The sequence below is a fragment of the Octopus bimaculoides genome, chromosome 19 (assembly GCF_046866305.1).
Source record: "Octopus bimaculoides isolate indiv1 chromosome 19, ASM4686630v1, whole genome shotgun sequence".
NCBI classification, from domain to species: domain Eukaryota; kingdom Metazoa; phylum Mollusca; class Cephalopoda; order Octopoda; family Octopodidae; genus Octopus; species Octopus bimaculoides.
The window spans coordinates 48,033,044-48,049,136 of NC_142946.1; the positions used below are offsets into that span (position 1 = coordinate 48,033,044).

The 16,093-nt window shown below is 35.2% G+C and overlaps 1 protein-coding gene across 1 annotated transcript in view; it reads right to left on the reverse strand.

The window, feature by feature from the left end:
- Positions 1–5,946: 5,946 nt before the first annotated feature.
- LOC106868364 (thiosulfate sulfurtransferase/rhodanese-like domain-containing protein 3) overlaps positions 5,947–16,093 on the reverse strand; it is a 10,500-nt gene continuing 353 nt past the window's right edge. Inside the window, exons 2-4 of the mRNA XM_089337580.1 lie at positions 13,775–13,942; positions 8,340–8,502; positions 5,947–7,610 (exon numbers count right to left, since the gene is read on the reverse strand). Of these exons, the coding sequence (XP_089193706.1) occupies positions 7,538–7,610; positions 8,340–8,502; positions 13,775–13,942 (404 nt within the window). The 3' untranslated portion in view covers positions 5,947–7,537. The remainder of the gene's footprint in view (positions 7,611–8,339; positions 8,503–13,774; positions 13,943–16,093) is intronic.

Sequence of the window (16,093 nt, forward strand, 5' to 3'; positions counted from 1 at the left end):
ACTGAAACTTTAAAAATAAAAATTAAAAAAAAAAACTCTCAAACCTTGATTCGGTGAGTCAAGAAGATGAAGTAAAACCTGAATAAAGCCTTTCTGGAGCTGCTTTGGTTTATCTTTTCTAAGCAGTTAAAATGTTATTATTACTACATCGATTGGCTTGTGAAACCTAAATATCTACTAACAAATACCTATGTAACACAGCTTTGTCACAATAGCATACAACCACTGACGCTACGTCTTCTCGAAAACATATATACCTGTTTCTTTTATTCTTCGATCTGTTTCCATCCCTATTTGACTTTGCCTTGTCAATACAAAGGAGTGTGCATAATCATAAACCGTCAATTTTAACATCTTCTGCTGCCTCTTGGCTAGCTTTTCTGGAGTTAGCCAGAATCAATCAGAAGATGATTGCAGATGTGGAGTTTCCTTAAAGGTTGTCTTTGATATACTAGAGGAGACTGTATGAACAATTTGTATATGTGCAGATATATGTGTGTGTGTGTGTGTGTGTGTGTGTGTATATGTATATATATATATACACACACATGCATACAATAGTAATTACATCTTGACATATTTCATATCAATATCTACATTTCCTTGAATTAACAACAGTTCATATTAAAACTTTCAATGCATGTGTCTTTTATTTCAATAGACTACATTTTATTGTTTCAGACTCTATTCTCCACAACCTTTTTTTTTTTTTTTTTTTTTTTTTTTTTTTTTTTTTGTAACCATCGTAGTAATTTAATAATATATAATTTCTACTGTTAATTATTTTAATTATTAGTGGCAGTGGGATGGCAGAAATGGTAGAATAAATATATTTTGTTTCTCTTGCTATGTGTGCTGAGTTCAAACTTCACCACAGTTGACTTTCCCTTTCATCCCTCTAGGGTGCATAAAATACCAAGCACGTACCTGGGATTGGTTCAATTGACTAAACCCTATACAAATGTGGCCTTGAGGCCTATCTGAGAAGTTTATTTAATATTATTATTATTATAATTATTATATGTTGGTTCTGAATCTAGTAAATTGTCAGTTGACAACAAAGACCTTCCACTTCTGAACACATATACTACTAACACCTAGAAACTATTATCTTCCCCACCACTACCACCATTTTCCACTTCTAATTCTGGCCTTCGTTTAGCTCCTATGATCATTTAACATTAAAACAATGGTTTCCTAATGAACAGCTTGGTATTGTTGTCTTGAAAGACTTCCAGCGTTCCTTTCTGAAAACGTCTATTTATATCCTGTAGCAAGAGATCATCAATTTCAAAGACAAAACTTTCAAACTGTTTCACATTGGCTTTGATTTGTCCTATTTACACTTTGTAGAAGCCATTCTGGAAGCGAAAGGTAACATTTTTAATGCAGCTAATCCTGTTTCTACTACATCTCTTCTACTTAAATGCAGAAATATTTACTTGCAGAGAGATTATTACAATATTAATCCATGGCAATTCCTTTTAACCAAAAATTTTTTTTTCAAAGCATATCTTTCTTTTCCTAGTATTTTAAGTCTTCTTAAAAGACAAAATAAAAATTTTTGTTTCCTAAATTAGACATTGCAAATCTTTGATATTTTCAATAGTCTCATCTTTTAATCAGTTTCCTTCATCAATATTGTATTATTTTAACCTATAAGACAGTTTGGTTCAATTTTCTCTGATGTATTTCTATGCATCTACAAATTGCTTGCCTAAAACTAAGTCCAAGTAAAATATCTAATAGTCTCTAGAAATGCTTTCATCTTCAACTTTTCTGTTTAGAAGTTTGCCTTTCACTCTGAGGAATCAGTTTTTATTCTTCACTTACTTTGTACATATATTTACAAAACCTATTTAAATGTTACTTTTTTTCCTTCTTACGAATGGTCCGCTTATAACTTTTTGTCCCCAAAAAAGAAAAACAATTGCTGCCTTTAATTCTATTACTAACATAATTAACTACTCTACAACACTTATTATCTCCTGGTGTATCATTTCGAAGCCTTCGACTTGTTCTTCAACCAACTTCTTATATCTTGGTTATATTTGTTGTGGCTTTCAGATATACCTAAAACTCACTGATTGTGTCCTGTGATAGTGAACTCCAGTAAATTTACCTGTTTACTTAGCAACATCAACTATCACTGACCCAATCAACAGACCAAAGTTACCATGGCAATAGGTGTGAAAATCACTGTGACTGGTTATGAAACTGGCTGTCGTCGAAGGGAAAGCGACAAGGGGTTATAATGCAACATTACTTTTTTATCTCCCCTTTCCTATATTTGCTTGATATCTTTGACTTACTTCTTTCAACCCAGAAATATATGGCAAATAAATTCCAAGACTTTCTCCTCCCTACCTAACCAAACAGAACATAAATTTGAGTTGACAATCCTGTTCCTTCCTACTAGGGACTAACTACCTGTACTTGTTCTTTAGCCATGCATTAGTTATCATACTGAATGCTTTTGGCAACAAAGACAAACTGATACATGAAAACACTGTCTTTTTCTATATTTAGTGAAATATAGTATTGAAAAGAATTAAAAAAAAAAAATGCGAAAGTAAACTACTAACCTGCCTTACAGCAATTAATATTAGTAAACTATCTGGATCTGATGTGGCCAATCAGTAAGTAGCCATTAGTCAGAACTATCAAATTATTTGGTACAATTCTTTCAGCTTGAGGAAATTAGTGTAGTGTGCTCTGAACACACTCATGTATTTTTCCTTTCATTAATCTTTTAATAAAAGATGTTTATGGAGAAAGTTATTTTTGTACCAAATTCTTGGAATGGCTCAGAACATAGTTTAATAAACTCTATGTATTGTGGCTGCCTCACCTTCCTTCTTCCATCAGTTAAAGACTTAACAAAGGATGTTGTGTCTGCTAACACAAGTTGTCCCCTTCCACCACAACCCCTCAGCTTGTTTAATGGTCAGGCAGTTGTTTCCCCTCTAAATCCATGTTCTACACAAGTCGGTAAGTATTCAGCTCAGATTCTGCAAACCTGCCTGTACATATGTGACAAAATAGATGTCTGCTCTTTGAATTGCAGGTTTTTTTTTTTTTTTTGTTTTTTTTTCTCCCAATCCTTGTCACATAGTCTCAGATCTTCTGTGAAGTAGTGGAGAACTGACAAATTCTTTTCCACATTATTTATTTTCATTAAACATGTCCAACATTTTTTCCATTTAGAATACATTGTCAGTTGGCTGACTACTGTTTCTAATAAAACAAGTGTTGCCATTGTTCTTGTTTGTCTTTATATTCTACCAAAATTAGGTTTTGCTATTGGCAGGCACTTATCACAATTTCATTCAATGTTTGTATGTGTGTGGTGACTTTTGTTTTTGATTTTGAATTACCATTTCGTATGAGTGTGTGCCTGCCCATAGCTTGAGCAAGGTTCTCATCAACTGGTTGTGGTGGGTGGGCATTACAGTTGTATGCTAAGCATGGATTTCTGTAGGTTAAATAATAAAAGAAGGGCTTGTTGCTAAATCTTGACTATTTCAGAACGTTTTGAGTACAAACCAAGTTGTGAATCAGTCTGGATAATGACGTATGGCAGATTAAGTGTAGAACATTGCTTGCTAGTTCAGATGACCAAGGATTGTTGCAGGAGAAGAAGGGAAAAGGGTCAGGGTACAGTATATTGAGCTGCTGGTAGTTGTAGCATGTTGGGAAGTGAGACTTGAACGATTAGAGTAAAGCAATCTTGTGTGTAGCAGTTTCACTGTATGAAATGAGTAGTGCTACTGTGTGCTTTGGTTTCTCATTTAAAACTAATCTAATGTTTTGAGAGTAGCTTTGTTGATGTGACAGCTGTGTAGTTGCTTTTGAAATAATCAGATTAACCCTTTCGATACCAACTCAGCCTGGTTCTATGATACAAACTTCCTGCGATCTAAATTAAGACCCATCAAAATTTTATGTTGATTTATGTTCCAATCAGCAACTTGGTAAGGAGTTATTTTGCTGAATTCTTCATTGTTTTCACCAGCAATTCTAAAGTTCAGCTTATGAACTAACTAGACCCAAATTGTGTTGGTACCATAAAACACAGCATATCCTAGGAGCTGATACAAAATAATGTCACTTTGGTTACTTGGACAATATTTTATCTGAAACTGCCCAAATCAAAGTGAAAATTTAATGTCAAACAGTTTTTCGCCTCCAGTACCTTCTGTCTTGCCTTTTTTTTTTCCCTTCTTCTAAGTTCCTTATCAATGTGGGTCAGCTATTGATGGTCTCCAATTTCCAACAAGATAATTTCATGAAATATGAGACGTTGCACTCTTATAAAGTAACTTAATGTATGACTAACCCTGTTTTAATTGCTAGTGTAGAATTTTGAACTTTATTATTCACTTAGCATCAGTTTTCTCACAAATTTAAGTTATGGAATGTGTTGTTCCTACAGTTACAATGTTGTTTTCCAAATAGATCGTTACTGTTTTATTGGCAGAATAGCTTATTCAAAAACTCTTGCTTGGCTCAGACTTCAATAGGAAGTTGTTTTTTTTTTTGTTTTTTAGTTAATTAGCCATGCCTGCTCTATGGAGAGACTGTGTTGTAAGAAGCTTGCTTCCCAACCACGTGGTTCTAGGTTCGGTTCCACTGCATGGTACCTTGGGCAATTGTCTTCTTCTATAGCTTCAGGGCAATCAAAGCCTTGTGAATGGATTTGGTAGACAGAAATTGTAAGAAGTCCATTGTGTGGGTGTGTATATATATGTCCCCCACTAATTGACAACCAGTGTTGGTGTCTTTACATTCCTGTAACTTAGTGGTTTGGCAAAAGAGAATGATAGAATAGGTACTGTGCTTTTAACAAACAAAAAAAAAAAAAGGCAAGTCCTGGGGGTTGATCTGTTTAACTAAAACCCTTTAACATGGTGCCTCATCATGGCTGAGGTCAAATGACTAAGAAGAAGATAAAAGATAGCCAGAAAATGATTTCAGTTCTGATTAGTTGCTGACCTTACAAACTGAATCACCCACATTCTTATGCTTGCTGCATATGGACATATCCTTGACTTCAGTCTCTATTGGTGGACTTAGCAGCATTCTAACACCAGGACACATGCTGGTGTCATTTTCCTAGCTCTGTACAGCAGCTTATGTTCCTTTGAATTAGCAAGCTGTGTATCCCCTTATCATTTTAGTCCTACTTTGATTCTGCAATGAGAACTGCATCGTCCATTTATTTCTAAGTTGTGAATTCTTTCATTACAATGCTGTGCGCAAGGACTACTATAGCTTTGAATTAGCATTGTGGATATTGCTAAAAACCAATCTTCCAGACCTGGCTTTTTTTTTTTTTTTTTTTTTTTGTTAGTATGAAGCAAAAATTCCTCATTGCCTTGGTTGACTGTCTACCATTCCAATCAATGCCACTAAGCTGCTTTTCATTTCTTAATGAGGGAAAAGACAATAAGAAAACATCGTCATCAGCATTTTAGCATCTTCTTTTTCCTGGAATTTTCTGTAGAATTTTTATTTTTACAACCAGATACCCTGTCACCTATTAACAGTAGCATTTATTTACAACACTCACACAATGTTGGACAAGCAGATGGTGATGCACCCACACAAACACCTCTTTCAGTTTCCATCTGATCAGCACAAGGCAATAGCAGAAGAGACATACCCAAGGTGTTGTGCAATGGGATTGAACCCAGAATGATGTCACGGAGAGCAAACTTCTTGCCATACACCTGCACTAACACTTTAAAAGAATATCCAGAATGTTCATTCCTGAAATGAATTACTTTTAAGACAATTTACATGTGATACTAATTGGAGTAAGGAGGATTATTGAAGAAGAAAGGCAGTAAACTTGAAGTTACCTTTTATTTTTCTCTTCAGACAAAAAAAAAATATATATGTAATGTGAAGGTTTAAAATCTCACGGAGAAACAAAGAATAAAATTTTGTTGTAAACAGAATTTTCAAATGGATAGATTTTATTTTCAGTTTGTACATGGATCAAATTATTATTAGCAAGCAACAGTAAAAAGTTGGAAGTTACCCTGTATTTAAAATCATTCCCCCCTCCCAACTTCAACTTTTTTGCCCCATACACCCACCCACCTGCAATAGCTGAAATATGAATCTTCAAAAATTTCAGACAAGACATCAAACTGATGTAGACATTAGCAGCCCCAATTTGAGAGAGGCGAAAGGCTACAAGAACCACTGAGGGACTCCAGACACAGCTCTAATCACTCTCCCAGGTGACTAATTACACTACAGAGTACCTGCCAGTGTCCCTCTTCTAAAAACTCATTTACATTCTAATTCATAACCTCGATATGTTAGACAAATTTTTCCCTCCCATGAAAATTAAAAAGTACCCAGGCATTCTGTAGGATCGTGGACCAGTTACTGTTTCTTCTTAAATTTGTGCTTGTAATATCCAAATCTCCATGCACTTTAAAATCTAGCAATTACATGCTATATACTTTAATACTCAAGGTAAGTTTCCTAAGAACTTCAATAATATGAAAAATTTTGATATCAAAAGATTTAACAAGGCACAAAACCACTCCAAAATTTCCCAAAGTTTTGTTCACTTCAATATTTTATTTTTCATGTAGCAGACAGAAGTAAGCTTGGCTTGCTTCCTATATGAATTTCACAAACTGCAAGGGATTTGCTAGTAAATATGAAACTTGTTTTGTTGACACTTCTCTGGAAGAATTAATGATCTAAGAAAGCCCAAATTTGATTTAATTTTTTTCTTTTTCTTCTCATAAATATAAAGCATGTCAGTAGATACTGTTTCGAAGAGTTACAACAGAGAAGGTTTAGACATAACACTGAAGGGAGTTCATTTGAAGGTTTTGATTTTCTTTTTTTTGCCCTTTAAACAGTTTTCCAGCTCCATTCAAGAAAGGTTGATATAAAAAACATAGGAAGCTTACAGAACAAAGAGAACTAATGCTGAATGTTCTCCAAACCACCAACTGAAATAGATATTCATGTTGTATTGTATCCCACTCTATATTTTTCCAATAAACATCTCGAGAAGTGTGACTGGAACTATTCGAAAGAAATATGGCAAATATTTCCCAAAAAGTTTTCAGGAATTTCAAGGTTTAAAGGGTAAAAGTAATTTGAATAATGCACAGAGATAACAGGAAAGGGGTCTGTGACAGCAAAAATAATGTTGACATTTAATATCTTTGTGTCTCTGAGGAAGCATTTAGACATGTGTATAAATATATTTGAATAACAGCAGAATCTCTACAAACCCAGAGAGTGTCTCTTCATTTAAATATTTACTGAATTTTTAAAAAATGGTTTTGTAAGAAAGTATTAAATTGTGATGCTTTATCAGATCTTACACCCAAGAATCAAAGCCATGTTCTTGTCCGTTTTCTCCCCACCCCCCAACCCCTTGTGTCCAATGCTGTAGAGATGGTTTCCATAGAAGATGACAATATGTCATTCCAGTTTTCATCTTCTGGCCACAATAAGTAAAAAGGTGTTATTGTCATGTTTGAGGTTACGGATGTTATTAGGCAGGTGGTGTTTGTCTTGGATGGGTTTTCGTCAACCATTCTTTGTAACCTCCATAGTAATGGCGAGCTCTGCAAAGCAACAACAACAACATTTTAAAGATATCATTTCATACAATAAAATAGGGTGTTCTCATAATTAATCCTTTTTGATATCAACCCTCCTAATAAAACTGCTAAATCTAGGATTCAAACTTCTTGTTTATGAATTATCTAAATTATAACAAAATATGCTTACATAGAAAGTGTTTCAATCTGAAACTAAGGCAATTGCAGCTTGGGAGATGAATGTTAGCCATTCAGTTTCAAGTGACAAAAATGTTAATGCCTCCCAACTACATGGTTCCGGGTTCAGTCCCACCATGTGGCACCTTGGGCAAATATCTACTATAACCTCGGGCCAACCAAAACCTTGTGAGTGGATTTGGTAGATGGAAACTGAAAGAAGCCCGTCATATACATATATATTTATGTGTGTCTGTTTGTCCCCCCCTACCACTATCACTTGACAACCGATGTTGGTGTATTTACATCTCCATAACTTAGCGGTTCAGCAAAAGATACCAATAGAATAAATACTAGGGTGGTCAGCCTGGAATAGGTGGTGGGAGGGACTATAGTAGAAGATACTTGCCTAAGGAGCCAAACAAATGGGATTGAACCCAAGACCACCACATGGTTGGGAAACAAACTCCTTAACCTCATAGCTACATCCCTGCCTCAACAAATTCCGTCTGACCCATGTGAACAGAGAAGTGGATGTTGGAAAAAAAAAAAAAAAAGTAATTCTTTTAAGCTTACTTTTTGAATCCAGCTTTATGAGCTATTTCCAGAGCAGCACTGCTTTTGATGGGACCCAAACCAACAAAAACGATGTTAGTATCTTGCAGTGAAGGTTTCACAACACCATATGTGTTTAAAAACAGATCATCAGCCATAAGTAAAGCTTCTTTTATTTGACCCACTACAAACAAACAAACAAAACAAATTAACATATCTTAATTTCTCTGGTTTTAGAAACAAAATTAACCCTTTAGCATTCAAATTATTCTGTCAAATATAATGCTTATTTATTCACATTTTACAAAATTAATCACATATCTTGTAGCTAAGAGATTTCGAAAATGTGGTTGTTTATTTTTAGAGTGACATTGCAGGATAGGTTTGAGATGTTGAATCTGGTTGGTTTGAACATAAAACAGGTAAAATACTTTGGCCAGATATGGCTGGTTTAAATGCTAAAGGGTTAAAGTATAAAATCATGGAAAATAAAATTTTTCCACAAAAATAAAATTATTTCTTATTCAAAAAAAAAATATATAAACATTAAAATTTCAAAATCAGAAAACACATAAGAAAGTACAATCAAGAATATCTTGGTTTCTACTTTTTAAAATTCATTAAAAACACATGAGCAAATATATCCAACATTTTAGCTTTAACATACCCAAATATGAAACGTTAAGATATTTACACAGTGGAACAAACAGTGTCGAGGCAGAAAGAGCAGGGTATGACACGGAAACCAAATGAACATTGAAGACTGTGATGGGCTGTTGGTTTGTGGTTTAAGACAGAAGTGAAGACTAGAAGCTAAAGCAGAAGGGAAACTGAGAAAGCAAGAGAGAGATGAAGGTTTAGAGTCTGACATAGAAGTGAAGCATAGAGATAAAGACTAAGGGGCCAAGAGAGATGTGAGAATTAGGGACTGAAAGAATAGTGAAAGGTATTTGCTAAGATAGGGGGTGTAGGGTACATGCTAAGAAGGAGATGAAGGGTAGAGGCTAGAATCAAGAAGCTACAGAGTAAATTATTTGGTGATGGTTGAAGTAGGGAAGAAAGGCTGTTCAAATTGATGTTATCAGAAGAAGGGTCACACAGAGAGAAAAAAATCGATAGGAATTCCATACAACATATATGGTGTGGACAAGGGGTTTCTGGAACCAGAAGCAGGCGGACAGTGAATAAAGATGATATGTGGCAGATATACAGTAGTGAAAGCATGAGTAAAATAGATTCTTTTCAGTGCTTAACTACTTCCATAGAAGTAGTTGATAGCTTCTGTTCCCTAGGCAACCAAACAAGCAGTAGAGGAGAAGATAGCTATGATAAGGACACTATGGAAACCAGTTGCTAACCCTTACCTGTTATTCAAATAGGGGATCTTTTATTAGACATCTTCAAAGACACAAAGTAAACAAATGATTTGTTGAGTTGTCCCTATTGGTAATGAAGGGATCATTCTTCAAATAAAGGGCAGATTATAAATTGTTTGTATAGAAAGTGTGATGCTGTAGGGTTGTGAGACATGTCTACTGAATGCAGAAGATGTGCTGAGACTAAGGAAGAATGAAAAAAGAATGCTCTGCCAGGTATTTAAGGTTAGTGTGTTTGAGTGATGTGGTAGAGATGAAATGGCAGAAATTGGGTCCAAAAGTAATCTGTTGTAGGGGTGAGAGACTGCAATGATGATAGAATTATGTGATGTGTAATGGATGAAGAAATAGCAGGACATCCAAGTGGAAGAAGACCAAAGTAGACACAGGTAAAATTAGTAAAGGCCAATTTCAGGGTGTTGAACTTCACAAAGGAGCTTACGAAAGAACAAAACAAATGGTGAGATGTTGTGTGAGAAAAGACTCGCCCAAGCCATGCAAGCATGGATAAGCCTAAAATAAAAGTAACGACGTTGTGGCTTGGTGTGAAAAACTGACATAAATTAGTGGTGGAAATTAGCCAAATAATTGATAGATGAAAAACGGTCAAAGATGAAGGTGTCAGTGTTGAGTCTTACAAACAAGATGACACAGGATGGAGACATGCAGGAATGTTGGCTCCATTGCTGGCTCAACTAATTCCTGAAAAAAATACAAATGTGAAAAAGAAAAAAAAAGAATGAATACTTTTTATCTCGGATAATTCTCATTTCACAACCAACACAAATTCACATCAAAAAAATAACTTTAAAGCATCTTTATTGTCCATGCATTGCAGATCAATATTTGGTTTTATTGATCTACAGCAGATACAGTATGTTAACAAGTGGGAAATGCAAATAAAAGCTACAGAGTACCCTCAGAACTGTTAACAAACAAAATGTCTGTTGCAGGAACATAAAAATGTCATCTGTTATAACAGAAGTGATTTGTAGTTTTATTAACAATATTGATAAGAGGTGAAAACATTGATTTTGATTGTTTTTGCAAATAAGAGTGTTTCATTGTAATTAATGGATCAGAAAAGTGCTACAAATAAATGGATAAAAACTCAACTCCAGTATCAGGAGTTCATATCTCCTGCAACTGAACAATACACCCACAAGATGTAGTGTTTCTTAACAGGGAGTAACCATACTTGCAATGTCATTTCCACTCACATAGCTTTGGTTGGTGTTGGGGTCAAAGTAGAAGACACTTGCCCAAGGTGCCACACATTGTGACTGAACCCCAAACCATGTGGTTGAGAAGCAAACATCTTACCACATAGATTTCTCAATTTTGTTTCTTTGTATTCTCATTAATTTTGATCTCGTCTGCTATTTAAAAAAAAACAAAATGTCTCCAAAGATCAGTTCACTCGATATGATTAACAAATAAGTTTTAAACAACAGAGACTGGTACTTCTGGTGCTGCGAACTACAGCTCTCACTTGTAGCATAACAAGTGTTATAGAAAGCAGTCTCCTCTATCGCTTTCTCTCTCCAGTGTCTCCAGGGCCAGATCTTCCTTCAACTCGCATTAGTGGGTTCTCAACACTAATGTTATTGCTAACCAGCCATCTTTAAGAAAAGTGTCTATTATAAAAGAATTTCTTCACTAAGCTGTCCACTTGTAGACTCCACTGCCTCTTATCTTTTAGATCAAATATTTCCTGTTAAACCACTCCTGTTACACCACAACATACACTGCAAGATCTCCATCTCTGACCCACATTTTATCAACTCTATTGGACTCCAAGGTTTAAGTTAGGTCCCCTGTACTTTCTGTTTTGTATATGTATATTTATATTTATACTTATATTTATATTTATTGTATATATTTAACCTGTTTCTAATTCCTCAAGAAGTCACTGTTACAAAGCAAAATGTCCTTTCTCTTCTTGTATGCAAAGCGGAAGGCATTGGTCTTTGTCCAGGAGGAAGCCCTTAAGTTAGAAAAATACAAGTGAAGTTGGCTTTGATTCTTCTGGGGTTTGTACATTTGTGTGGCTAGTGGGACAAGAGAGAAAGGAATTCCAAAGAGCAGCATTGTTTAGAATGAAGAACTACATATAATGTTTAGACCAGGCCTGGCCAACTTGAATTACATTGCAGGCCACTTTAATCACAGAAAGGTTTTTGAGGGCTGCTTGTATACTGACAGAATTGAAAGCATTTTGCTTTCTCATACTATTATTACAATAATAAATGAATGATCGTTGATTCAACATGAAATATTATTGTTGCAAAAACAGTAGTATCTTCCTTTTTTACTTTTCATTACAATCTTTTAATTTTTGATAAAATTTTTAAATGTTTGTTTAAACAAATCCATTTCAAGAAAGTATCAAGTGGGCCATGAGATAAAAGTCTGCGGCCCACAGGCCTTAGGTTGGCCAGCCCTGGTTTAGATGGAAGGCAGTAGGAATGCAAGTGTGAAAGATAAAGTATGAGGGTAAAGGAACAAGGTTAACACAACCAGCAAAGATGAGGGAATCACAAACAGCAAGGTGAGGGATACAATACAACCAGTAAGTATGAAGGAGACACAGCACAACCAGCAGGAATGGGAGCAAAATGGTAAAACCAATGGAGACAAAAGAAACAATGCAACAAGTAAATCTGAGAGTGACAATACAACCAGAAAGTAATAAGGTCAAGGCAAGACAATTAGCAAGCAGAGGAAAGATGAGTCCATTATTAAAAAGAGGAGGTAGAAAATGTTTCAGTAAAAGATGATTTAGTAATTATGCAAATGGTTCTCTGATGAATTGTGTCTGGAATGTATGGAATGGAAAGACAAAATGTGTGCTTAGAACAACAGAACTTTGTAGAATGTAGAGCTGAGCTGAAATATTATCCTCTGAAGTCAAAACTAAGTCCTTTTGATATGATGATTGTTATATTTGCTTCAAATATATGAATTGTTACAAGTTTGCCTGAGATTATCAACAATAGGGAGGAGGAGAGTTCAAGTTGGTCGTCGTTCACATGATTTGCAACAAAGTTTGTTTAATCTACCAGGTTACTGGGAGAATTAAATAACGGAAGAGGACTTTTCATGTTAATTAATAAGATATTAGATTTCATTGACTCAAATTACAAGTGACTGGATGAATGATAAAAAGAAACCAGGAGGTGATATGCAAATGAAGCTCAAAATGAAAGTCAATAATGATAATCTTTTCTTCTATGGGCACAAGGCCTGAGGGGGCTAGCCAATTACATCAACCCCAGCGCTTAACTGGTACTTATTTCATCAACTCTGAAAGGGATGAATCTAGTAGATGGAATATATATAATATTATCCCTTAGTGGGTTGGATTCACAACCCCTAACTTTCTTGGATTATATATATATATATATATATATATATCATCATCATCATCCTTTAACGTCTGTTTTCCATGCTGGCATAGGTGGAACGGTTTGACCAAAGTTGGCAAGCAGGAGAGCTGCACCAGGTTCCAGCCTGATTTGGCTTGGTTTCTATGACCGGATGCCCTTCCTAATGCCAAATTACTTTACAGTGTGTGCTGGGTGCTTTTAACATGGCACCAACACGAGTCCCTTTATGTGGCACCAGCATGAGTGCATTTCATGTGGTGCCAGCACAGGACTCTTGCAGGCTCATCCTCTTCATCAGGAGGATGAGTCGTGTTGAGTACAGCATGGCACCAGATATCTCGGTCTTTTGTCATCTCCTCCAAAAGACTAAGTGTCCTCTGTGTGTGTGTGTGTGTCTTCCCCAAATGCCTGACAAGTGTTGGTTTGTTTTTATTTCATGCGCCAGTAACTTAGCAATTCAGCAAACAAAACTGATAAAATAAGTACCAGATTTAACAAAATGAAAAAGTACCGGGGTCAATCTGCTTAACTGAGACCCTTCAAAGCAATGCCCAATCCTTCAAAGGTTGTTGCCCAATGACTGAAACAAAAGATGAACCGAAGTACATAAAACTACAATTTAGAGTACATTAGCCTTTACAGAATTTATGCACAACTAATAAAAGGAGGAGATGAAAGATATAAAACTTACAAGGAATATTTATAGCGCAGGGTATTTTACCAGTGTCCAGTATTTCTTTGGGTTCCCGAACATCAAAGAGTTGAATATCTCCACAGCTAATCAATGCTTCCATATCTTCAAAACAGAGGTTAGTCCATTTGTCATAATGACTGCTACGTCTAAACCATCGGTTGGCTCCTTCAATGGAAGAAACAGGAGATAGCAAACTTACATGATATTTTATTTATATCTATATCTATCTATCTATATATATATATATATAGACACACACACATACAACCACGTGTACATATTTATTATATATATATACACACACAGACATATACACAAATATATATACAAGTATATACACACATATATACATACATACAGACACACACATATTTATATATATATATGTATACAGGTGCAGGAATGGTTGTGTGCTAAGAAGCTTGCTTCCCGACCACATGTTTCCAGGTTCAGTCCTACTGTGTGGCACCTTGGGCAAGCATCTTCTACTACAGCCTCAGACTCACCAAAGCCTTGTTAGTGGATTTGGTAGATGGAAACTGAAAGAAGCCCATCGTTTATATATATATTTAGAAATAATACATTTCTAAATCTCTCAGAGAGATTTATGCAGTAGTGATACGATGAAGTAGTTGTATGCTGTCAACTTAATGTGACAGTCCCCTGAAGGGAATAATACTACTGTTGGTTAGACCTAGGAAGCTGCACCGCTTCCTGTCGGCCTTGACACATTTCCTTCCTGTGTCCTTATATGTATATATAGATATTTGTGTGTCTGCATCTGTCCTCAGTGGATGAAAAGTGTGTGAAAGCCTGCCATAGTGATTGTACATGTAATTAAAAAGGTACAGCCTTGTCACACCAATTCTGCCTGAAATTACATTAAGGGTACATGTGACTGGGCTATACTCAGTCAGTGGGATTTTCCTTAATTTTGGTCACCAGAGTTATTCCATGCATATTCTAACTATTCACATCTTGAAACTAATCTCTAAATAATTGAGCTTCTCTGTACTGTATGCCCCACACCCATCTGTACAAGTTTTCACAAAAAATTTGGAATTACTTTCCAATATGAATTTTGCTCATGAGATGTTTCTTCCAGATTGTTTGGTTAACATTTGAGCTTTGACCAAATCCTTCATCTTTGTGTTTTGTAATTCATTACTCTGTACATTACCAAAGGATTCTTAGACCTATACTATTGTATTGTACGTCCACATTGAGAACAACGTATATTTCTACCTACTTTATTTTTACTGTAAACTGACCACCATAATCGCTTTCTAATGGATAATCGAGTCCTAACTTCTTTCTCTCAAACTAAATTGGAATTTATCTCCTTTTGCGACAGTTTCAAATATGTAAACTAATGTTATCAACATACAGAGTTCCCAAATACAAGTAGTTTAAAAATAACTGTTGCAGCCTGGAAAACTTTGAGCAGAGAACTGATAGACGATCGTCACCTGCCTGCTGGGTAAATTCCTCTCTGAGCCCGCTGTTTCAAGATACATTTAAATATAGTGGAATGTTTCCAGTTTCAAATTTGTTATTTTGCCTAGGTCAGCTCTTATTTACCAGTTCCCTCGTCAAAAATCATTCCGCCTTTCTTGAACACCCTGCCTTCTTTTTCAACAGTTGAAAGGTTTGGCTGTAATTTCTAGCAGGTCGAGCGACCTCATGTTATTGCCTGTACAACGTTTGGATAGACTTTTATTTTATTATTATTCTGAAATTAAACATTTATTAATATATATCTCCAATAATATTCGATTTTTGCACGCCAATATTAATTATAAATGGTTAAACAAGATGACTGCAGAGTTCGGGAGAGGATATCGGGTTGTTCTATAGTTACCCTTGTACATTATTTTATCGACCTTAGGAGATGTAAGCTAAACACTGACCAGCTGTGAACTTGGGACAATGATATTGAAATAATGTTTTTAAAAGATGTCTAAATGGTGCCTCTTTACGACCTCCTAAGCGATGGATGTATTATATTGAGGAGGGAAGAAGACTTATTTACATTCAAATCTATTTAATTATGTTTAACAGCAGCCTAAAATTCTTAATTAAAATCCTGGGTAAAATTACTTCTTCACAGACTTATCAAAGTAAATAACAAGCAGCTGTATTATAAAATATACCCCACAACAACGTAAGTGGTTAGTAGAACTCGAAATTAGAGCGAGGGCAATGTTTTAATTGACATTAATAAAGACTTGTAACTAACTTTTAATTAAACACAAAAGTAAAACAATGACAAGTGAAAACTACCAAATAAATTTTATAAAAGAGACAGTATAGAAA